At 41.2% G+C, this 23,897-nt stretch overlaps 1 protein-coding gene across 6 annotated transcripts in view; it reads left to right on the plus strand.

The window, feature by feature from the left end:
- Window positions 1-23,588, plus strand: part of LOC134814934 (uncharacterized) — a 125,204-nt gene extending 101,616 nt beyond the window's left edge. For 2 of the 6 annotated variants that reach the window (XM_063823283.1, XM_063823284.1), the window contains exons 13-41: window positions 284-495; window positions 1,855-2,004; window positions 2,338-2,517; window positions 3,513-3,658; window positions 3,827-4,002; window positions 4,171-4,437; window positions 5,242-5,361; window positions 5,677-5,922; window positions 7,168-7,544; window positions 8,004-8,173; window positions 8,546-8,751; window positions 11,389-11,520; window positions 11,922-12,094; window positions 12,255-12,528; window positions 13,127-14,458; window positions 14,567-14,712; window positions 14,906-15,053; window positions 15,245-17,089; window positions 17,286-17,444; window positions 17,781-17,921; window positions 18,492-18,617; window positions 18,833-18,939; window positions 19,117-19,243; window positions 19,462-19,578; window positions 19,778-20,430; window positions 21,158-21,276; window positions 21,551-21,809; window positions 21,960-22,068; window positions 22,187-23,588. In XM_063823283.1, coding sequence (XP_063679353.1) covers window positions 284-495; window positions 1,855-2,004; window positions 2,338-2,517; window positions 3,513-3,658; window positions 3,827-4,002; window positions 4,171-4,437; window positions 5,242-5,361; window positions 5,677-5,922; window positions 7,168-7,544; window positions 8,004-8,173; window positions 8,546-8,751; window positions 11,389-11,520; window positions 11,922-12,094; window positions 12,255-12,528; window positions 13,127-14,458; window positions 14,567-14,712; window positions 14,906-15,053; window positions 15,245-17,089; window positions 17,286-17,444; window positions 17,781-17,921; window positions 18,492-18,617; window positions 18,833-18,939; window positions 19,117-19,243; window positions 19,462-19,578; window positions 19,778-20,430; window positions 21,158-21,276; window positions 21,551-21,809; window positions 21,960-22,068; window positions 22,187-22,279 — 8,310 coding nt within the window. In that variant the 3' untranslated portion in view covers window positions 22,280-23,588. The remainder of the gene's footprint in view (window positions 1-283; window positions 496-1,854; window positions 2,005-2,337; window positions 2,518-3,512; window positions 3,659-3,826; window positions 4,003-4,170; window positions 4,438-5,241; window positions 5,362-5,676; window positions 5,923-7,167; window positions 7,545-8,003; window positions 8,174-8,545; window positions 8,752-11,388; window positions 11,521-11,921; window positions 12,095-12,254; window positions 12,529-13,126; window positions 14,459-14,566; window positions 14,713-14,905; window positions 15,054-15,244; window positions 17,090-17,285; window positions 17,445-17,780; window positions 17,922-18,491; window positions 18,618-18,832; window positions 18,940-19,116; window positions 19,244-19,461; window positions 19,579-19,777; window positions 20,431-21,157; window positions 21,277-21,550; window positions 21,810-21,959; window positions 22,069-22,186) is intronic. The other 4 variants (XM_063823286.1, XM_063823287.1, XM_063823285.1 and 1 more) reach the window with 3 other exon arrangements.
- Window positions 23,589-23,897: the final 309 nt, after the last annotated feature.

A 23,897-nucleotide genomic window follows, 5' to 3' on the forward strand; every position in this document is an offset into this window, starting at 1 on the left:
TAAACTTTGTACTGTTTATACTTTTGCAATTCAACTGCGATAGTAAAGTCCTGGCCGTACGCGTAGGCACGCCGCACGGGTACACTAGTATCGTTATATTATGGCATAATTCTTAACTGTATATGAATAAATCTCATAAAACTCATTCGAAACAGTGAGTACGCGATGTTTACGTTTAAAAATACATGAAATTGAGTGTATTGCACTAACAAATGCGGTATCTCTAACAAATGCGGTATCTCTAACAAATGCGGTATCTCTAACAAACGCGGTATCTGCCCAGGAGAAGAGGGACGGAGTAATGCCTAACGAGGTGGTTGTGTACAACAGTGAGTCCGACCAGTACACCCACACCAAAGACATGTGTGTCATGTGCGGGAGTATTGGAGCCAAGGAGGACGGGCTCCTCCTCATCTGCCAGCAGTGCGCCAAGTGTTATCACTCCTACTGTATCAACAAGAATGTAACGGACGCTATGTTGAGGATTGGATGGAGGTTAGTACTCCTTTATAATGTGTAGTCAGTGTTTTGTTCTGTGTGTGTTTTGTTGTATCATTGCTCCTTGGCAATGTCAAAGATGTCGTAACTGTAACCCGTGTTCGTATTTTGTGAATTCTGTGTGAAGGTTCTAGTGTCTTTACTAATTCTCCTGACAGACATTTTCAATGTGGCCCACGTTTGTTGTCCGCTGTTATTTCATCTTGAAGAGCAGGGCCCTGGCATGTGGAGATACAATGCTTAGTACGCGGTGGCTGTTTCCGGGGGGGTTGCAGCTGGTCGAATATTTGGGACAGCACACACGGTGTGTGGAGAGTGTAACGAATAGGAAAAGTGGGGATTGTAAGGTCATATAACATATTGGTATACGTTTGGTATATACATGTGAACTGTACATTAGGCTCAACATTAGCTTGTTACCCGTGTTAGAAGACTAGAGGTGTACACTGTACACACTACACACTGTTATGAACTGCTAATCATCTCCCCTCGCTGGGATATCATCCACCTTCCTTTGCAGATGTAGGTAAAGTGCTTATGACTTGGGGACTTGGACTATTTAATCAGGTTTTGACTTCTCCAAACTGTAGAGGTTCCATGTCATCCCATATCACCGTGATCCAGTAAATTGGGCTCTACTCTAGCTCTGGCAATACTGGCAATTCTAATCTCATCTGCACCTACACTCGAGTGTGCACTTGCTGCACATTTCCAAGAAATAATTATATTCGCTCACTGGCTATGGTATATATATAAAAATGTGAGATTATACGTTACATGATCACTGTATTTGTTTCCCCCTCTTTTTGGTTAATATCATTTGAATTAGGTGTGGTACAATGTACAATCTACATTACTCCTGACCACTGACTCCTGAGTGTGTGTAATAGCAAGTTACTTCCGACTTAACCACCACACTTGCACAGTTTCTAGGTTCAAATCGCGATGCCCTGGTTAAGTGGACCACGTACAGCTGGTATTTTAGACATTATTCTTCAGAACGAAACATCTAGATTTCTGCGCCGTCAAAATTCTACAGACAAACACCATGCTGCTATTTATAACCATCTGAAAATGTCCGCACACACACATGTTTTACAAGCAGTCTTGTGTCCGTGAAGGTGTCACGTGTCCGTGTCACGTGTCCGTGAAGGTCGTTAAACTTGCTGCTTGTTAGGACAGCTCCTCATATGTATATTCCAGATGCTTGCATCTTCAGGAGTCAAGTTCAAGCTTTTCTTGATCTTAGTAGTCTCTTGGAGATTGTTAATTGTGTCTTTCATCTTTGTGCTTAATACCGAAGTTTCTTAGAGGAACATTTTTTGAGATTTCGTTCAAATAACTTCTTTTTTTCAGATGTAAAGACTGCCAAGTATGCGAACATTGCAGTAAGCCGAGCGACGAGGCCCGTCTGCTGCTATGTGAGGATTGTGATGTATCCTTCCACACTTACTGTCTTACTCCTCCTCTAGAACAAGTTCCACCTGGGCCTTGGAGGTGTTCCTGGTCAGTCACTATTACTACACATTCTGCACTCAATTTTCTTAGATATTCAAAACTATTAACACTTGCCAACAAAGCAGACTCGGCCAAATTAGGGACAGCAAAATTAGGGACGATAAGGTATTTGATCATGAGGTGTCATGTCTATGAAATATCTGACTTTACACGGTATTCCCGTACTAATATAATATTTAAGTTGTTGTTTTGGATCGAGTCCAGCACGAGAGTAGTCAAATTATATTTTATATTACAAACAATCGCTTACTAATAGATAAACCCGTAATAATTACATATCTGTAACTAAACCGTCCCACCTCCGTAACATACCCACTACAGGTGTGTAAAATGTGTGAAATGTAGCAAGACTAGCCCGGGTGTACACGCTACCTGGTACCAGGATTACTCCCTGTGTGGACCCTGTCAGTCACAGATGACGTGTCTGCTCTGTAACCAGGACTTCATGGACGGAGAGTTCTGCGTCAAGTGCTCCTCCTGCGAACACCAAATGCATGGAAAGTGAGTAAAACAAACTGATTCCACCTCTTGAAGCTGGGATTTATTATAACCTGTACCAGTCAGCCACTCTCATTGTTGTAACTAAAGAATTGAAATAGTGCCCTTTCTCTTGACATGCCAATTAACCAGTCAAAAAGTGGAGTTTTGAAAATCTACCACAATGTTTTAACTACTTGTTTTTCCATCACTTCCGTTTGTGCCATGCTTCCCTGTGCTCTTATATCTGCTCTGACGAGACAGCTGTCTAGTCCGAATCTTGTAGGAAGGTTTCTCCAGTATGCTCTAAAAAAACTAGAAATTCCTATGACGAGCACGAGCAAAAACCCACGTACTGTGTAAATACACTTTGCCTTGTTGAATCAGCATTGTCTCATGTCAATGACGATGATTAACACCTAGAAAAACTTAATAAAACACTGAAAAACGTAGAGGCAAACATCGTAACGAGCTCTGAGAAAGTGCCTGTAAATTAGCCTGACATACGGCTCTGTCATCAGCTGGTTACAGGCTACATTTCAGTGTTCCATTACACTGAACTGTGTGCAATTATACATCCACCCAATTAGACTTGGGCCACTGCCAGGCGGCCTGCTCCTCGCGTGGCCTCTTAATAATTCCAGCAGGCTCTACTACTTTGCTGTTCAGCGGACTTTAGATAAATGTTAAACCTCACCGTGCGCTTAATGTGTTATAATTCTAGCTTTTAGCGATACTTGGTGCATATAGCTTACTGAGAAGCTAAACAAAGTGGGCTTTAGTAATTTACACACACACACTTGTCACTAAACCTTTTGTTTAGACTGGCCTGGTAATTATACCATCTTACCTCAGCCTTGTAATACAGTCCGCTGAGTACAGAGTACAGCTCTGAGAAAAGTTGGAGTACGAATCCGTAATTATTTTGAAAATTTGCCAAACGCAAATAGTTGATGATATGCCAGTAAAAATGTTAATTGTCTCACTGCCAATAGTTATTACTATACGATGTACGACAGGTGTGAAAACATTCCCTCGGAGGAGAGTTCTCCTAAGAAGTTTGTGTGTAGCCAGTGTGAGGAGATGGTCAAGAAAGAGGGTAAGACGCCACCTAGGAAACTTCAGAGTACAACTTTCAGCGCAACTAAACAGGCCGTGATCTCAGGTTCGTTTCATATCTATTGGTTTTGTCCATTGAAACCCCTTAAAGGCTTAATTTAACAAATTATTCCTCTAATTGTCGCAATTTATTCCGTCTAACAACAAGAAGCATGACAACAATTGAGTTTGTCTGCTGACTCACGTTCGTGGTATTAACGAACTGTCGTTACAGTCAAAAAGCACGATGCAAGAATTGTGGCCTACATGGATAAGGACGAAAAGGAATTTGAAGCAGAACGAGAAGAGAAAGAAAAGAGCAGAATGTTGGGATATGATTACATTAAAGCTCTGAACAAACAGCGCCATGAACATCAGCTCATGCAGAAAAGCAAGAAATTCTCCGCTCAGGTTGGACTTTATATTATAACATAGCAGTGTACAATTAAGTTGGTAAAACATATGGGTGAAGGTAAGGAGTTGAGATCATCTATCATCAGCTACTCTAATTTCTCCTATTTCATGTTGTGATTTAATGTGCACACACGCACTTTTATCACAATCACATACTATTTTCAGGACAAGGATCAGAAGATGAACGAGATGATACAAGAAGGCCTGACGCCCCCAAAAGACTTCTCAAGTTCCACCGCCTACCAGCAGATCATCAGAGAGATAACAGGCGGGATGCCCGGGAACAAAGCAGCCAATAAGAGAGGTCGAGGACGCTCTGTCAACAAAGCAAACGATCTGATGAGCCCAACAAAAGATCTTAATGCTCCAAGAGTACGTGGTAGACCGAGAGGAAGTAGAAACAAAACTCCAAATCAGAGAAACAGGGGCAAGGTTAGTTGAGGGGTCTGGGACGGGGCAAGGTTAGTAGCAGGGTGATAATATGTAAGAGTAGTAACCGATCATCACTCTCTTTTACATGTTCAGATACCAGTTTTGTCACCGTTCAAATTCTATCAAACAACTGCTTGGAAAGTTTGTACAAATAAAATATTTTATTGCAAAAAAGGGCAGGGTAACTATTAGAACTGCGTGCATTTGCCGCTAATTTCAAAGAAACAACATTTTGAATACCTTACTTAATTCCTGATTGAACATCCTACTCTGCGTAATTCTAACCCGGGCTGGGGTTAAGTGTAATGGGAACTAAATTTATGTCTGTGATACTATTTTGTCGGATGTAACAAAATTATGTTATTTGAGATTGTGAAATGTGAGGACACCACACTCGGAGATCTCATCAAATTTGGCGGTGCGCCAGGTAAAGTGGTAGAGTAATGACAAACTATTTATATCTCTCTGTCGCTGTGAGTCACCAGGGAGTAGAACTCGTTTACACTCCCTGGTCAATTGACAGGTGAATGTATCCGGTAACACTGAATATTCACTGAATATGCAGTGTGCGTGTACTCGTGTACGACACTAGGTTCGTAGCTTACACACACTTCCACCTTCTCACCACTACTCAATAGGGCACGTTAATATAGTGATCACTGTAACACCGTCCTGCTCCTTTATAATAAACCTATTTCTTACATTCCATTCTTGTGGCATATTTTAAACTTTTTAAATACAGTTTACCTTACTCTGTCAGGCCGTAGTCTGCATGAATTTTAAGAATTTCTCTTGTTCTTTCAGGGCATACCTCATCCGGACATGCTACAACAGCAGTTGTCATCAGACGACAACATTAATTTCTCAGACTTCACCGGAATGGGACTCCCCAGGCCCCCTCCTAATATTAAGTCTCCGATGAAGGTGAGTGGCTAAATGCTAAGCTGACTGATAACGATTTGCGTTGGTGATATATTATCAATATTTGTTTATTCATCAGCTTATCGTTTTCAGGGTTTTGCTATTCTTTACTGATAACACTGACTCTATTTAGAGTTGGTGTTCAATTTATTATCCCTAAGCAGGCATTTGCATCGGTTGCCACAATCTTTAAACGCTAATAAATCTTCATTGATGTGTCTAGATAAGATAAAATTAACTGTCAAAGAACTGCCCTGCAAGTGTCTAACTTGACAAAAGTGTAGCGGGGCTGCAGCTCAACTCCTAAAAATACTACAGAGTTGCATGAGCGAAGACAAGGATACCCTTCTGTCCACGGTGCAGTGCCTCCCGCAGCGCTACCGGGAGATCATGATGCGCTCCTCTTGTCCAGACTCCCAGGAGCTCAAAATATCACGGCACCCAAACGAGACGGCGCTAGAGTCGCAGCAGCAGTACTCACCCGGGCCCATGATGGGCTACGGGATGAGCGCGCTGGACTCGCCACACCTCAGAATTGAGCCTTTGTCGGACATGTTATCTAAGGTATTATTGGTGTCTGAGTAGTCTGCGCTGCAGCATGTTCTCTGAACGCTATTATAACCGTTCTAGTGCGCACAATGCACATGTTTCATGTCAGGGGTGCTGCGCTGCCAATCTCTCCTCTCTTACAATACGTACACTAGTTAATACAGACCTAGTGCTTCGCTCTTAATGTTGACTATCTCTTCACTTAGTTTTTATATCTTTCCCGCCATGTTTTCAGCTTTTTGTCAGCAGTTTAGGGCATTAGATTAGAGTCTTGCATCTTGTTCGTGCCCCCACCTGAGTGGTAAAGCTATGTCAGAACTCAAGTGCCATAATTTACATTTTACATGATTGAAATTTTACTAGAGAGAGCAAATTTTTCATTATATGCAAATTTAACTGTCCGGACATCTGATTATGTTCGGCATTGTACGCCTAATATTGTCAACGCCTTGCATTGTGAACTGTGATGTTTCTTTTGCCTCGCCACACACTCCCTGTATTCTAAATACAATGTATAAATGTAATATGTGTATTATGCTCCATGGTTTTAATCACTTGTAGATATGTTGCCAAATGTGTCGGGCAGGGGAGAAATTTGTTACATGTTACACATGGAACGTAAATCATCGCATTCCTAAAGTGATGGGTTAACATACCGGGAGTTTCAACCACATGATGGTCCGTGTTATACGGTTGTTAGGAGATATTTTCATTTCAGTTCTGTATTTCATTTTTTACCTTAACTAGTCTAACGGGTTTTAGAGACGGAATTCTTGGAAATGATTCATAATTTGGCATACTCGAGTAGGTTACAAGAGGTATTAAACACGCTTTTCTGGCTCGCCTTTTTATCTGACTGAAAGTAGCTGTTAACTTTGATTAACTTGCCTGCGAACGGAAAATCAAAAATCGAAAGTTCGTGTTGACTTTTTTGGATGGATAATCGGATTTTAGTCCAGCATTCGAGTCTACATAACTTGAATAACAATCAATTCTATCGCTGCTTTTAGTTTATATTTGGTGCGTTAGCTCTCCGGATCTCGTTGGATCGGTATGATATGGGCGCTGCCTTAATTTATGTACTCTGTAATGATATGTATGATAAGGTCTAGGCGATGGCTAATACTTTCAGGTTACGCCCTACCTCACTCATCAAGATTAAATTAAATTTCACATCATCATAATACCACTTTCACCTAAAGATGAGATTAGTCCAACATACAATTATTACAAATCCTTGAAAATATGTTCACTTCGCAGGCACCGTTGAAACGCAGCAACTCGAACAAAGGCCGTGGAAAGCTCATACCTCAGATAATGGATCCCTCTCAGATGATAAAGCAAGAAATCAGCCCCGCTAAGATGAACTCGGAACTTGCTATGAACTTCTTCGGTGACGAGCTGATGCCGGCTTCGGGACCTGACATGATGTCTCCCACTCCTCCTCATCAGATGATGGCAGGACAACAGACGATGGGTCCCCCGTTACCACTAGCTCCACCAGTGTTGTCCTCTCCTGTTAACCACCCCGTCATGCTCCCCCCACCCCACACTGGCAAACCTCCTTATAATGTCCAGATCAAACCTAGAAACAAACTTCCTCCCAGTCCCTTACTGGATCCTCTCCAGACCAAAAAGTTAGTTGGGTTAATATTTTGGGGGAAAACCGCGGCCTTTTTCATAGCATTTAGCAGTGTCTGTCATTCTACTCCGTAAGCTTTTGCCCCACGACTTTGTATATCCAAAAGCGAACTGGTACAACCTGTGTCATTTAGTCTGCTATATGCAACTTTTATTGCTAATAGTAATACAAGAGAAACATTATTGTTGTTACCAAATAGTGGTCCTATCGCTAATATATACAATGAAGTTTGTTAAAAATGAGTCTAATTGCACTTTTTCTATAATAAGATACCCTAGCAGCAATCCCATGAGGGAATAGTATAATTACACAGTACTCCAGAGTCACGTCCAGAGGTCATATTATAATGCTACTAGACTGTTACTATAGTTACACTGTTTATTGTTTCTCCGTTCTGCTGTACGTGGCCAGGTTTGATATCAGTTTAGAAGATGATTTACACGATTATTCTCAGTTCCAGTGTGCCGCCCTCTCCCAACAACATGTCCCTGCAACCTTCTCCAAAGCCCCTGACACCCGTGAAAAAAGAGCCAGAACCGTTTGATCTGAGCAAGGTTAACATTGACGATATTAATGTTTGTCCAGAGTCTCCTTACCCCGCAGATCACCCGGACACTTTACCTGGTACGACATAGTTCTTGAAATATTTTGTCAACATTTCGTTTATGAAGTTTTGAGTATTTGTCCATCTTAACGTTAGACGAAGTTTAAAGGTTATGGTGGGATTATTAAAATTGATTGACGAATGCCGAATTGTTTATATCAAACAATTTGATAAAATCGTTCGAAATGTTTAAACTCATTTTACGAAGTCAGTGGATTTCATCCTTATTAATCTAATTTCAATTTATAAAAGGAAATGTGAATATTTTTAAATCGAATCAATTTCTTTGAAATTTGATGTTTCCATAGCTACCCTATATCAATAGTACGAAGCCCAAGGACAAATAGATATTATCTTGAAAAGTATTAACTCTTGAACGTAAAATTCTCCAGAGTACAACAACCGGGAGTTAGTTGTGAACAAGCCAGTCGGCCAGGAGGTGGAAGAAGAGGAGAAGATGGACGAGGCTGTTTCTTCTTACTTTGCTGGTCTGTTCGGTGATGATATCGATCTGGATATGGAGGAATCTGCTAAAGGATCACCCGTTTACAATCCACCTGATCCCAACGCCGAGCCGCTCACACTGAAGAATATGGAGGTAAGAAGTTATTTAGGCTGTTTAGATATCCGCGCTGAGAGAAAATATATACTGAGTGATTATAGCGTGACAGTATCCCAGTGAGACTGTAACTGTTTAACAGTATTATATACTACTTGGCCTAGCTACACTTACATAACATCATCACCAGTCTTCAATGTAGAGAGCTCAGAAGAATTTGCCGAAAGGTTTTACATTCTGACGATGATATTCGAGATGAGTAAACACTACACACACTGCCACTTCACCGGCCAATGTTTCTCGTTTGTGTAACCGAACACACACCTAGGTTCAGTGAGAGATAGTGTTGACAGGAGCACTGCGGCCACACTCAGACATAACTTAGAATCACACACTCACACTCAGACATAACTTAGAATCACACACTCACACTCAGACATAACTTAGAATCACACACTCACACTCAGACATGTCTGACTTAGAATCACACACTCAAACTCAGACATAACTTAGAATCACACACTCACACTCAGACATACCTTAGAATCACACATTCACACTCAGACATAACTTAGAATCACACACTCACACTCAGACGTAACTTAGAATCACACACTCACACTCAGACATAACTTAGAATCACACACTCACACTCAGACATAACTTAGAATCACACACTCACACTCAGACATAACTTAGAATCACACACTCACACTCAGACATAACTTAGAATCACACACTCACACTCAGACATAACTTAGAATCACACACTCACACTCAGACAGAAATTAGAATCACACACTCACACTCAGACATAACTTAGAATCACACACTCACACTCAGACATAACTTAGAATCACACAATCACAGTCACCCGTACCCCTATTCGGCTTAACAGTTCCTAAGTTCACATTCACTTAAAGTTTGGTCTAATTTTTGTCATAATCGTATGGCTGTGATGCTCAATTGCAAACTTCGAATATAGTCACTCCCGATTTCAAAATACCCAACTGAAATCCCCTTTGATAATGTATCAATCTTACAGCCTACCTCATACTCAAACCAACCGTGAATGTACCTGCTGCATTGCTGTCGAATGTCGATTTATTGCAGCCCCACTGTGGGGGAACGAAGGCCCGGGTTATTGAATAACCCCGGGACTCATTCTACCTTGGAATGCCATGTTTTGTCCCCTCGTGGCCATGCTCATAACCTCCCATTTGGGATCACAATCTGTCGTTTATATCGTAACTTGATATGAGCAGCCGGAGGATAATCTGCTAGATTCTCTCTGATGTGGTATTATTAGTAGCTGCTGCCTAATTATTCCTTTTAAGGTATGATTGTCCTCGAGCATGCCGTGGCCCCGTGATAAATCCTTCCTACATTTAGTAGCTGGTTGGAGAGCTAGAGGCTCTTTTACCAACTCTGATGTAATATCTTATACACCTACTGCCGAGATAAAGCCTTGTCAAAAAGTTGGTTTTTATGATCAGGAAGAGAGAGGATGGTGTTGTATTGTATTCACTAGTACACTATTAACTATTGTAGTGTGGTATCACATAAAGAACGCAATTTGGCCTAGATACGATGCAAGGCTCCTATTTAATCGCTGCGGTTTGATAATCTGTGTCTATAACCAATTAAGACGCTTAAATGTTGGACTTCTTACATTCGGTATTTAGCGCATACTCGTACAAGAACACCTAGAATAAGCGAAATTTCGAGTGAAACTTCTGTAATCTGTACACTTCCCACGATCAACCCCTCTGTAAGTACGGAAACTAGAGATGTACCTTCATGAAGTAAGTTTTGGGCAATTATGTATTATTAAGGGGGCCGGGGGGTCTTCATCAAAATTATCTCGAAATCGAGTTTATAGTTGTTTCTGATAGAGGGGAGTGATACCTATCAGCTGCTTTTGGTCCCATGGAAAAATATTGTTCCTAGCCGAAATTATCACCGGTCATAGGTCAGCGCTTATGTGTAATTGTATTGCGCGAGCGATTTTCAATCGCGAGTTCTGAAAATCGAGTCTAAAAATCTATCTTCTCCTACATTTTTTGAGCAATCACCCTCAAACTTTCGGGATATGTTCTTAGGATCAGTTAGAAGAGAACTCTAGAGCCAGAATTTTGAGGTAGGCCTTTAAAGATTTTTAATTCGATTTTGAAAATCTTGGACCTCTAAAATTCAAGGTCCAAGATTTTCAAAAATCGAATTAAAAATCTTTAAAGGCCTATCTTAAAATTCTGGCTCTAGAGTTCTCTTCTTACTGATCCTAAGAACATATCCTGAAAGTTTGAGGGTGATTGCTCAAAAAATGTAGGAGAAGATAGATTTTTAGACTCGATTTTCAGAACGCGCGATTGAAAATCGCTCGCGCAATACAATTACACATAAGCGCTGACCTTTGGCCGGTGATAATTTCGGCTAGGAACAATATCTTTCCATGGGACCAAAAGCAGCTGATAGATATCACTCCCCTCTATCAGAAACAACTATAAACTCGATTTCGAGATAATTTTGATGAAGACCCCCCCCCCCCCCCCCGGCCCCCTTAAATATCCCTGATATGGATAATCATATGACTAAGAGATATTATCATAACGAAGGATGATTGTGCTTGAGTGTATCATTGTTTTGGCGAGAATTTTACATCTAACTGTTTTCCAGGATCTAGATGAAGGAAACGGAGAGCTACCTCTTGAACTGAACGCAATTCTAGAAAGTATCGAGGCTAAACCTATCGGTACAGAGCTGGACGATGGAGAGCCTTGGAGTGAGAAAAGCAAAACCCAAAACAACGTGAGTTTCACTTCTGTACGCTTGATTTACCTCGAAAAGCATTATTTTCTTAAGATCTTGTATTTGCCGCGCAATACAATTAAGATAGCGGTTATATATATGTTTTTGTAGCCATACAACGAAAATACTCTAAAACCCGCGCCGTTTGAAGCTAGTTTAGCAAATTAACGATGATCTGTTATCTGTAACAGTTTAAAGTTTATTTATAAATAAATAATATATTTAAATAAATAAGTAATCCGCAAAACTTCGTTATGCAATCGTTGAATTTGTCACTTTCGTTCAACTTTTAAAACTTTGCCACCTGATAAAAACCAACTTGGATTTGGTGGTAAGTGGTAAATACGATTACTTAATCTCTTTTACTTTTAATAACTTTAACCGGATTGTAAACCACGCAGGATGATCTTCCGAGCAATCAGCTTGTGTCTGACCTGGAACTAGGTGACGACTTCTTGGGACTACAACTCGAGGGATTCGACCTCCCGGGATTCTTTGACGACATAACCATGAAAAAACTGGAAAATGAACACCGCAAAACTGGTCCAAATGATCGATCAGACTTCGATAAAATGTAAGTTTTTCAACGAATAATTCTCAATTGTTTTTAAGGCAAGAATTATTTAAAATAGTCTTGTCGATCTGTGTTATGTTAAATTATTATGTAATCATGACTTTGATAAGTATTAAGTGATAATAGCTGATATAATAGGTTAAACTGAGATAACTTTCAGCCTTGATCCGCCTACGACTGGTACAGTAAACAAGCGACCAGCCAGCATGAACACCTTCAAGAAGTGGGAGGAGGAGGAGAAGAGAGGCACCTCGGGAACAGTACCTCAGCTGCTATTTGCTAACAACAACCCTGAGATGAACATGCTCAAAGCTCATTGCACCGACACGTTGGAACGGTACAAAATGATAAATAAAGCGTTCATGGAGCTGTCTAAAGACGAGAAGAAGGTTTACTTCAACAATTCCAAGAAAAATCAGAAGTTGAGAAAGACAGTGAGTTGCTTACTTATTTCGTTTCAATATATTATTATACATATTACATGATATAAACATCGACGCGAAGGACAATTCATATTAGTCAGTGAGCAGATTGATAATGAAGAGTGTAGCCTGCTTGAAAACCTTAATTAATTAATGCAGATGGGTTGATTTCACTCTGCTAACTTTAATTAATACCCCTATAATTAAATAGTCGCGGCACGTAGATCACTCTGGGCCACTTTGTGATGGACCTGTTTAAGTTGTTGAACCCAAGTCAATTCATAACCATTTTACATTCTGGCTGCATTCAAGAAACGTTTAGGTGATATTATGTCGTCCTAATTATTTTTGCTTTTGTCCACAAGCGGACAGTTTGGGCTGTACCTACATCTCTTTATTGTCTATTTATAGAAATATAATTTTTTTATTATCTTCATATTCTATTTTTGTTCTCGGTTTAAATTACATATGACATCATTTCTACAAGTCACACACGATCATCAACTGATATAGCGTCTAAATTTGATATGAACGAGGCCTCTGTTTACTTGGTAGTTTCTGTCCCAGTATTTTTCACACGATCGCAATTTAATGATCTCATAAATTTCAGGATTCAGAGTACATGGCTCACCCAGACCAACCCCCTGCAACTCCAGCTGGAGGATGGCCTCAACAGTTCGAGGGAAACAGAATGCCACCTCAAGATCCAGAAAAGCTATCTATGGATGATCAGGAGATGTTGAGACAAAGTCAACGAGAGCGCAGACAACGGCTCTACGAGCGACACCCAACTGCCAACAGACACGTCAAAGAAGGAATGATGACTGGTAACGATCCCATGATGGGTGGGTGGCAGAGATTCAGAACACCAGAGGAGACGTCTAACAGTACGGTCACCGTGGGTCCCATTCCCTCCAAAGCGGGCATGCCTAATCAGATGCCACCCAGTCGAGATAGACCTATGACCCCAGCAGGTCCTATGACTCCAGCAGGTCCTATGACTCCAGCAGGACCAATGACTCCTGCAGGACCTATGACTCCTGCTGGACCTATGACTCCGGGAGGTCCTATGACACCAGGGCCCATAAGATCGCCGATGACACCACGAGCCATGGCCACTATGAACGTGCAAATGATGCAAGCTCAAAGTCAAATGATGGGTGGACCAGGGTACATGGGACGACACTTCGATCCCTCGACCGGTCAATGGGTTCATCATACAGGTCCTGGAGCTCACACACCTCTCCGACACCTTCCTCCACAAGCAATCATCGCTCAACAGAACATGCAAGCTCAGTTCAATCACATGAACCAGTTTGGCATGCAACCTACTCCTGAACCTGTTCAACCACCGCCAAAAACGAAGAAACGGACAAAGAAGAAGAAGGCACCAGCTGCACCAGTAGAGCCCCCAACCCCAGTAGATCCTCAAGTCAATTTGGAAAATTTCCCGCCTCATTTGCGATTCGGTGGTCCTCAAACCCCTGCACCTCCGTCTTCTGAATTCCAAGGAGTTGGTCCTGGACATCCTGGATTTGATTACAATGAGCACTTCCGTCAGAATTTACAGATGCCTGGCATGCCAAATCCTCTTACCAAGAACTTCAAACAAGGAAAAAGCGCACTTCTCAAATCACCCCAAACTTCCGTTGACATGGAACGACCCAAGAGTCTAAACATCAACAACAACTCTCCCTCAGCAACTCCCAAATCACATCCAAATACACCAAACAAAGGAGCTGCCAGTAAGAATTCATCGCCTTTGATCAAAAGCGAAGATTTCTCGAACGATCCCCATGATTCACAGCAACAGATGCATCAGAAACAGGCAATACGGATAGCGTTGGAGCAGAGAAAACAGCAACAGTCGCACTACATGAGTCAGCAGATGATGATACCAAGCAATCTACACTTCCCCATGAACGTCGCCCAATTTGTCCAGGTATATTCAGTCGATCTTGATTGCATATTTGATTTGATTCAGTACGGTCATGATAACTTCATTTCGCCAAATCCTTACATTTTTAAGTCATAACGGTCTTTGTTTCAGTTTCGAATGCAGCAGGATTGGCTGAAGAAATTCAACCATTGGAAAACAACAGGCGGAGGAATTCCACAGGCTCCACAACATCCCAACAACTTATCCACCCAACAAATACAAGCTTTGTATAGCCGTCTCATGGAAAACATCTTCAGGTGAGCGGCAACTAAATTGGTCTAGTAAAATTCTTGACATTTTTCAGTTTCTGGCTCGTCTTTAAATTCTAGTTTCTGGCAAGTGATAATATGATTATGATTATTATCTAAATCATCAATTTTAGACCTGGATGCAGTTTATTCATTTCATAACCTAATATTATAAATTTTCTAGAATTGTATGCCCTTTCAGTATGACGGCAAGCAGGATGATGGGTCCTGGACACCCTGGTATGATGGAACCAATGGGTCACGTCATTGAGGAGGAGAAAAAGCCCAAAACGAAAAAGAGGAAGAAAAAGAAGGCCGAAACTCCTGTAAAAAAGGATGATAAATCAAAGGTTATAATTGTTGGCCAATAACGCAAAATGGAGAGAAATAAACATTGTGGAATTTTCAAAGCATTTACTTTTCAGTGATTATAAAATTGCTCGTAATCGAATAGTGTGACAGCTTTTCCTTTTCAACGTTTGCCCGGAGCAGTGGAGCGAATCACGGTTAAACAACTTATCGTAACCGAGTCGAATTTCAGATGTTGAAGATAGGACCCAACTTGGTGATGCAGACTGCCATGGGACCAGGACCACTCGGTGCCAACTCTCCACAGACCCCAGCAGATGCTTTCATCGGGCCGCACGGCATGAATCAGAACTCATTGGGGTTTCAGCAAGGAATGGGCAATCAAATGCCCCAAAATATCCCTGGTCAGGGAGGAGGCCCACCTCTAGGAATCATTAACCCAAAACATTTAAACATGCGGAGTCCAGGGCCTGCCTTAATGGCAGGACCGCATGTCAGCCATATCCCTGGGCAAATTCATCCACAACAACGCCTTATGGCACCTCACTATGCAATAGCCCTCTCCCGAAACAGTGACCCTAGGCACATTCGCCCTACCTTGACTACTCAGAGTCCCCATTTTCATGATAACTATGATATAGAGCCTCCAAGGACTCCAAAGCCCACCTCTAAATCTAAAAGTAAATCAAAAACAAAAGAATCTTTGCAATCAGTGGTTTCAAAGTCAGGTGAAATGCCAATGCAAGCCGATTCGCCCCGTTATCAGTTCGAAACCCCTCGTTATCAACATCAGATAAAAATCGAGGACAACCAGGATTTCAGTGATGCTAAGTCTCCACAGAGTCAGCGATCACAGACACCCTCTTCTGCCGGAACACCTACAATGAAGGATCCTTTTGATAATCCTCCCCTAACACCAAGCCAGTACAACAGCCTAGAGAGCGCCAAGAGACGGAAGCGCAGGACCAAGGCTGAAATGGATGAAATTAGAGCAGAGCGCGAGAGAGTTGGATACAATGGTCCTCCGATCCGCGCCGCTAACAAGCATATTCCACCTGTCCAGCAGCCCGACATAGGCAAGATGGTGGATATAGTTGTTAGGGGGACAGGCACTTCTCCTCATTGTAAACTTGTTGGTTCTTACGGTCGGGCAATTATTGAGAACCAGCGCGACTTCTACAGAGATCTTGTGGCTCAGATCAAGGAGTCACGGCAGCAAAAACAAGCCTCGGCAGACATCACAGCTGGCCCGGTCCTCACGACACCCAAACCTCAGCTCTCCACTTTCGACAAGGAAGCAGTGAAACTCCACAAAAAGCTGGCAGCACACGAGCAACACATGGAAAAGAGAAGAGCAAACATTCCAGTGCACCACGCGCACGCCCCGACAGTGCTAACTCCTCAGCAGGAGAAAATGCTCTGTCAAAAGTTTGGGGTTACTCCAGCTGAAGCACAGAGGATGTACTACTATCAGCAACACCAGCACATGATGGCGCTCCGGGAACAGCAGATTAAAGCTTATCAAATGCAAGAAGATATCGAACAAGCCAAGTCTGGGACTACAGATTCTGACAAGTCTAAGATTCTTGAGCAGATAAGACTGCTGCAGGATAAGACTGCTGCAGGAATCAAGAGAGGCAACTCCCCCGCAATTTCCATGGAGAAAATCAAACAAGAAGATAACGTGAATATGTCGGTGAAACAACAAAACGATACAATTCAGCTCATATTCCAGCGTCCAGTGAACGAGAAAACTGAATCCAAGGAGTCCGTAGAACATGAAAAACCTGTTATCAAACCTCACAAACCGATGTTGGAGTTGACGAAACCTACTCCTCCCGCTCACATCAAACAGGAATACATCAAGGATGTAGGGTCGGACAACAGTATGTCACCCCGTGAACTGCCTTTCGCTATCACGGGCCCGGACTTCACTCCCACAATCAAGCCTTGTAACCCTCCTACTGACGAGAAAACCACACGAGTTATTAACCTACACAAAGCTTTTCAAATGCTCAGTGATATGCTGGGGATGAAGCTCAAGAAGGATAATCTGGCCAGCTTGAACGAACTGAGGGTAAGTTTTATCCAGCTTTAATATGCTTGTTGGGCCCATAACCGTAACTATGAAAACCTAGCATAATACATGATAATATCGATGATAGGAATGTGTCGGTGACGTCATGTTTTGTAGGAAGCTAAATTAACGTCCTACTCCCACCCATTAAATACATATCATATCTTATTCCTAACCAGAACAATATCTCTCCCAGGTACAAAACATAATCCCTGGATCACTTCCCCACAACCTAGTATGTTACAACTGTATCATAGTCTTACACCCCAACAAACTGAAGCACATAGCACCTGGTCGCCCTTACTACGGTATCAAGGACGAACATGGTGCCACTTTCTGCTCAGATAGCTGCCTGGTAAATTAATTTTGTCTGCAACCGATTGTCTAGGTTGATTAGACATATTATATTGTGTGTGCTACAGATGTTGTTGTAAGAATATATTTAGTTTTGTGATTGGCTTTGTGCCATTTTCCTCCATCTCGTTTATTTACAGGCCCGAACTTTGTTCTCATTACTTGAACATTTGGTGCACCCTATTTTACATTTTAATGAATTTATGCTATGATGGAACATTTATTCTCAGAATATTGTACGTGATCACTTTGTACGTGTCTATTAATTAGATGAGGACGAAATTTATTGAAACTTATGACGTGCATTGAGGAATATTGACCTAAACCTCCGCAACAGGCGCAGTACTACTGCAAAAAGTTCTCTTCACTACGATCAGATGAACAGGGTCACCCCAAATCAGACCACATGATATGCAACCCTCCTCCACTACAACAACACATCTCCAGCCCAGCCCCTTCCAGTCCTGCTCATAGACCCGTGAGTAATGAGTTTTAGATCTGCCTCATCCCTAGGTATCCGACAAATGGTTCAAACTAACGGACGTGCTATTTGTCCTTTCTCTACAAATTTAGAAGGATAGTTGTGAGTCTGGGCATTCTGCTATCTGCTGACTTGTTCATAGTTCACTGTGACAGTTCACTGTGACAGGGGCTTGTTTACAGTTCACTGTGACAGGGGCTTGTTTACAGTTCACTGTGACAGGGGCTTGTTTACAGTTCACTGTGACAGCGGCTTGTTTACAGTTCACTGTGACAGGGGCTTGTTTACAGTTCACTGTGACAGCGGCTTGTTTACAGTTCACTGTGACAGCGGCTTGTTTACAGTTCACTGTGACAGGGGCTTGTTTACAGTTCACTGTGACAGGGGCTTGTTTACAGTTCACTGTGATATGGGCTTGTTTACAGTTCACTGTGATAGCGGCTTGTTTACAGTTCACTGTGACAGGGGCTTGTTTACAGTTCACTGTGACAGTGGCTTGTTTACAGTTCACTGTGACAGGGGCTTGTTTACAGTTCACTGTGACTAAGCATCTTGTTAAAACCTCAGTTAACTTCACCGGGAAAGAGGCGGAGACAGGGCGAATCATGGAAATATTGGAGGTTAGAGGACGTTACCGGTATGGAGAATCATCACATCAACATGGCTGAGGAGAACAACCGGCTCTTTGAGGCGGTCAGTTTACCTTATTTTATAAGAATTGCTTATTTCCTTAGAGCGGTGATATTATGTTAGGTGGTGTAATTACAAAACTGAAAAAAAACGAACTGAACAAATTTCTAGTAACAGCTCATACTTCGGTTTATGGACAATACTTATCTTTTAATTGCTATTGCTATGATTATTATTTGTGTTTTGTGACACACGTGACTAACACACGTGACCCACAGTTCAAGAAGTGGCACGAGGAACACACCACCACCACAGATGCAGTGGATCAGAGGGTGTGTTTGTTGTGTGGTTCGGTTGGGGACGGTTCTCCTAACGGTCCTAGCAGGTACTTATAATTACTTAATTAATTACACTTCTAAATTTCACCCTCATTTTTAGTTGTTGTCGCTCCTTGTGTGAGCGTTGTCGACAGATTCAAAATTAATGAACAACTCAACATTTTGTTAGTTCCTTCCTTATTTAGCGGGGTATAATAATTGAATGTAATTATTCCTGTTTTCAGACTGTTGAACTACCGTAAGAACACATGGATACACCTGAACTGTGCGTTGTGGAGTAATGACGTTTACGAGACACGTGACGGTGGTCTGGTCAATATTCCTCAGATTTGTAAACGTGCTCAGGATACCGTTAGTCATATATCCTTAACTTTTTACTTATATTACATACTATGCACTTAGTTTTATGAGTTTGGTTTTGGGACAAGGTTTTTCAGCTCTTGCTTTGCGAAAAAAAGCCCAACCCATTTTTGCATTGTATAAACATTATTGGGACCTTGAAATACGATCTGCCTGCAATTCATCACTGGATACGTTTATAACATTACAATTGAAACCTTATCTTTCAGACTTGCAGCTACTGTAATCGAATTGGTGCTAGCATTGTGTGCTTCAAGGCCAAGTGCAATGTAGCTTACCATTTTCTGTGTGCGAGACACTCAAAATGCGCATTTTACACCAACAAGGTATGGCAGATGATAAAATGTATATTATAAATTTACACAGCAATAAACATCATAGCTAGAAAATACTATCGGGGTTGTTGAATGTTGATTCTGTGAAACAGTACAGTACAGGTTTTCTTTTTTGCATCGCACTTGAAAATAATGATCTAAATAATGTGTTATTGTACTGTTTGAAGGTTTTCTAATTTACTATTTTCAGACGGTTTACTGTGCAGCTCATAAGTTCCAAGGGAATATCTGCGACGATTTCACTGTGAGACGACGTGTTGTCATCGAGAAAGACATCCAGCAACTTCTCACCAACGAGGGATTCAAAAACCCCGGAGATAAAATACGGATAGGCCCCATGATATTCCACCATCCCGGTCACATCTTGAATAACACTTCGAATTTTCACACAAGAGACATCATATATCCGTTTGATTACTCGGCTACACGAATATTTTGGAGTCCTGATACTTTGGGCAAGAGGTGCTCTTATCATTGTTCTATTGATGTGAAAAATGAGGCTCCTCTTTTCAAAATGTCGTATCAGAAACATGGCAAAACGGTAGAATTAGAAAACTCATGCGTTGATGCCCTTTGGAAAGAAGTGTTAGACTCAATCGCTTTACTGAGATCCAAAACCCCTGATATTTTAAGTATTCACGTGGTATTCCACACGGGTACATTCTTACATGGATTAACTGAAAGGAATCTGTTGAGGATAATAGAAGGTTTACCGGGGTCAGATAAGCTTGAAGGTTATACATTCTGTTACGGGCGTATTGAGACAGTAACCTTGGAACACTTAGTCCCTTTCAATCCCTCCCAGTCTGCTAGAACTGAAAAGTACACCAAGCACACTAAAAGGTTTGCATGCGTTTCAATCTTTATAACATTTTCATGTTTCCTTTACGTTTCTTTTCGACCTGTGTACAATGTGGGTCTATATGTTACACGCGCCCGCGGTCTACCTGTAATTTTGCGCCCAAATTTTTGAGAGCCTTCTCTTGCAAAGAGTGTATTAGTTAGCACTGTCCGTGGCGCGCCTAGTGCGCGCGTTCGACCCTCTTGGCATTTTCCTTCATTCTGATTGGTTGTTCGGTCGGTAACTTCGACAGTACAGTTCACTTGTGTACGAACGCTCTTACGGCGCTTGCTTCTTATCAACCGAAGTGTGGACAACACAAACTGTCAGAGCTATTGAACGAAGCCAAACCAGCGCCCCAAGAACATACTGTACGTGGGGTTACTTTTCCCGCTTTTTAAAGTGGACCACGAATATGGAAATCTGCCAACTCTTCTGTAATAGCTAATACCGGGTGACCGAAATCATGAGCGATTCCCAGACTGTGTGGATGCGATTTTAGTGTGTTTCACTTTTTTCAACTTCCAGAATCCAGATGAATAGCTCATATCGTCCCTATGCGGTCGTACGTGGTCGCTAGAAATCTGCTGCCTGTCGATTCCAACCATTCAATTTGAGCACAATACTTGTCCGTGTTAGCTACAAGTTTCTCTAAGTTTTGCTAAGCCGTAAAGTTAACAACTTGTCCCATCACATTATGGTAACTTAAACTGCCTAAATCTCCCTCAGAGTTGGTGGTCACAGACAAGTGTCGTCTTCCATACAAGGTTCCCAAGCTCCCAACCTTTGGAACAGAGAATTTGGAATGTTCCACGACATGCTACCTTATCAGAAATCCTTCAATCGAGGTATTTAAGTTTTAAGTTTTTAACCCAAATAGATAGACTTGGATATGGTGGAGAAGTGAGCCCTAATTTCCCTGTCACGTATTACTGTGATTGATCTATAGTCAGCTTTCAGCAGCGACCAATCAAATCTAGTATTTGATATAACGTGTTCAGAACTATGACTCACCACCCTACCTGTGTCCGAGGCTAGACCTTATTGAGAATTCTCTTTTCTTGGCAAACATCTTTCTTTGATATTATGGTGGCTCAATAGCTGATCCTCTATCCTCTCCAGCGTCACAATATCGACGATTGAAAACGGAGTGGAAACTCAATGTTCTTCTACGGAGATCTGGGATTCAGGGTCTGGGACTTTACGCAAGAAGATTCATCGACCGCAACACCATGGTCATCGAGTACGTGGGCCAGCTTGTACGGACGTCGTTATGTGATCAAAGAGAGATCTACTACAATAGCAAAAATATCGGGTGCTACATGTTCAAAGTTGACGATGTAGTAGCTGTTGATGCGACTCTGACCGGCGGGCCGGCTAGGTAACTTATCTTGAATATTACTTATTTATCCTATCTCAGATGGTTACCACGACTCACTTTCTCTTTTCATGTGGTATGATAACGGTGTTAAAAACTTGGTTTTAAACATATTTATCTTTGAATAATTTCTTGATTCAGCAATATTTTCAGATACATCAATCACTCATGTGAGCCTAATTGTGTAGCAGAGATAGTAACATTTGAACGAGAGAAAAAGATCATCATTATCTCAAATAGAAAGATCCGGCTAGGAGAAGAGGTTTGATGCCATTTCCAATCTAGCTACAAACATTTCATACGTCAACATTTAGGTTTCCCTCGTCTTGCCGGTTGGTTCCGAGTACCTCCACTGTTATATTGATGATCGTTTATTTCAGCTGACATACGATTACAAGTTTGACTTTGAAGACGATACTGAAAAGATCCCTTGTAATTGCGGCTCCGTCATCTGTCGGAAATGGATGAACTGAAAGGTCTTCCTTCATCTTGTTATCGATGCTGGAACGACCACTTCTCCTGTCGTGTGGAAATCTCGTAGATTGTCGGCTCTGTTGGGCTGTTCGTGCGCTTCCCTACCCGCTCTCAGATCACCGTTCACCCTTCTTGTGTTGTGTTTTTAAATTTGTATTTATATAATATAGTATTGAAATGCTTTGTAGAAGTTCTTGTCAGTATTTAATCGGCTGAACTGTTAGGGCTAGATTGTTTGGAGTTTTGGACTTCTTCCTCCTATCAATTAAAGTTTTCTGATATTGTAAGGTTTTATTTAACTCATTTGAGGATTTTTACCAAAATAGAAGTCCATTAAGCTTTGTAATCATGGATACTGTGATGATCAGATAAAGCTAATGGAACCTGAAGCAGTTTGATCTCGCTGCAATCTTGGCCCTAACACAGTTTCGGCTATCTGTGTTTAGCTTTGAGGACTGATCAATAATTTTGAGTATAGTATCTGCCTTATCTCAGCATTGAAAATATGTATATTTTAGAACTGCCCGTAAGATTGATAAGTTAATGTATATAGAAGGAAGGTAATTGGAGTTTGGATGATCCTGGTTTTGTTTGCGTTTATATTTTCCGATTGATCTGCCAGGAAGGGGACAGTTTCGATGTACCATCGTAAGTTTATCTGCGTCAGTTTGTAAGCTTTCAAGTCATTGATAGCCCCGTCCGTCATAAATGATAATGATTATTGAAGCTCAATGTAGTTTTGGCCGCTCTGCAATGTCGAATATTTATTTTTAATTTTTATGCTTTTTGTTGACACAGAAACTTATTTTATTTATATGATTTAAGTTGTATTTAAGTCACTCGCATCTTGATTTCATTTTATTAGGATTATAATATCTGCCATCGTTAACCACTTCATTTATTCTGAAAGTGAAATGATTTTGCAGCAGAGATAAAATGCTTGGGAAAATTGCTATCTATATTGATTTGATCACGTAGCTAAAAATTCTGTCGTTGCACGTTATATTGTGTTTTTTTTTTCTCATTTTCCGGCTTAGGGTGTAATATACTATTTCCATTTTAAGGGTTTACAGATTTTTGGACTTTGGCTTTCCAGTATTTTGCGATAAAGTTAGTTTTATTTATCTAGTGTTATGATTAAATTTAATTTTCTGGTATTAATCCGTAAATTTTATAACCTTCAAGTTGGTTGCGTTTTAATATCTAACTTCTAGTTAGTAGTGTATCGATGTGTTCTAATGTTATGCGATATTGGCAGTTACTAATTATTAGGAGGAGGAAAATTGAGTTTGTCCCTTAATAATAAAGTTTTGAATAATTGGATATATTAAACGATTTGATTTCCTTTATGATACGAGCATATTTCCCACAGATATATCATGTAACAATTTGTTTCATTTCTCCTCACCCATCGCATTCAGTCTGGTATTTTTGTGAAACTTTATTCCGAGATGGGGACCGACCAACTAAACAAACAACCCATGATGCATGAGAAGGACAAATATTTTGAGAGGATCACGAACCCTTAGCACCTAATTGTTTAACAGGGGCGCGCTCATACGTTAATCTTCTAACACGTTCTCTAGGTCGTAGGACGTAGGTTTTCCTGAAAGATTA

This window comes from Bolinopsis microptera, chromosome 5 (genome assembly GCF_026151205.1).
Source record: "Bolinopsis microptera isolate Bmic1 chromosome 5, MBARI_Bmic_1.0, whole genome shotgun sequence".
Taxonomy (NCBI): domain Eukaryota; kingdom Metazoa; phylum Ctenophora; class Tentaculata; order Lobata; family Bolinopsidae; genus Bolinopsis; species Bolinopsis microptera.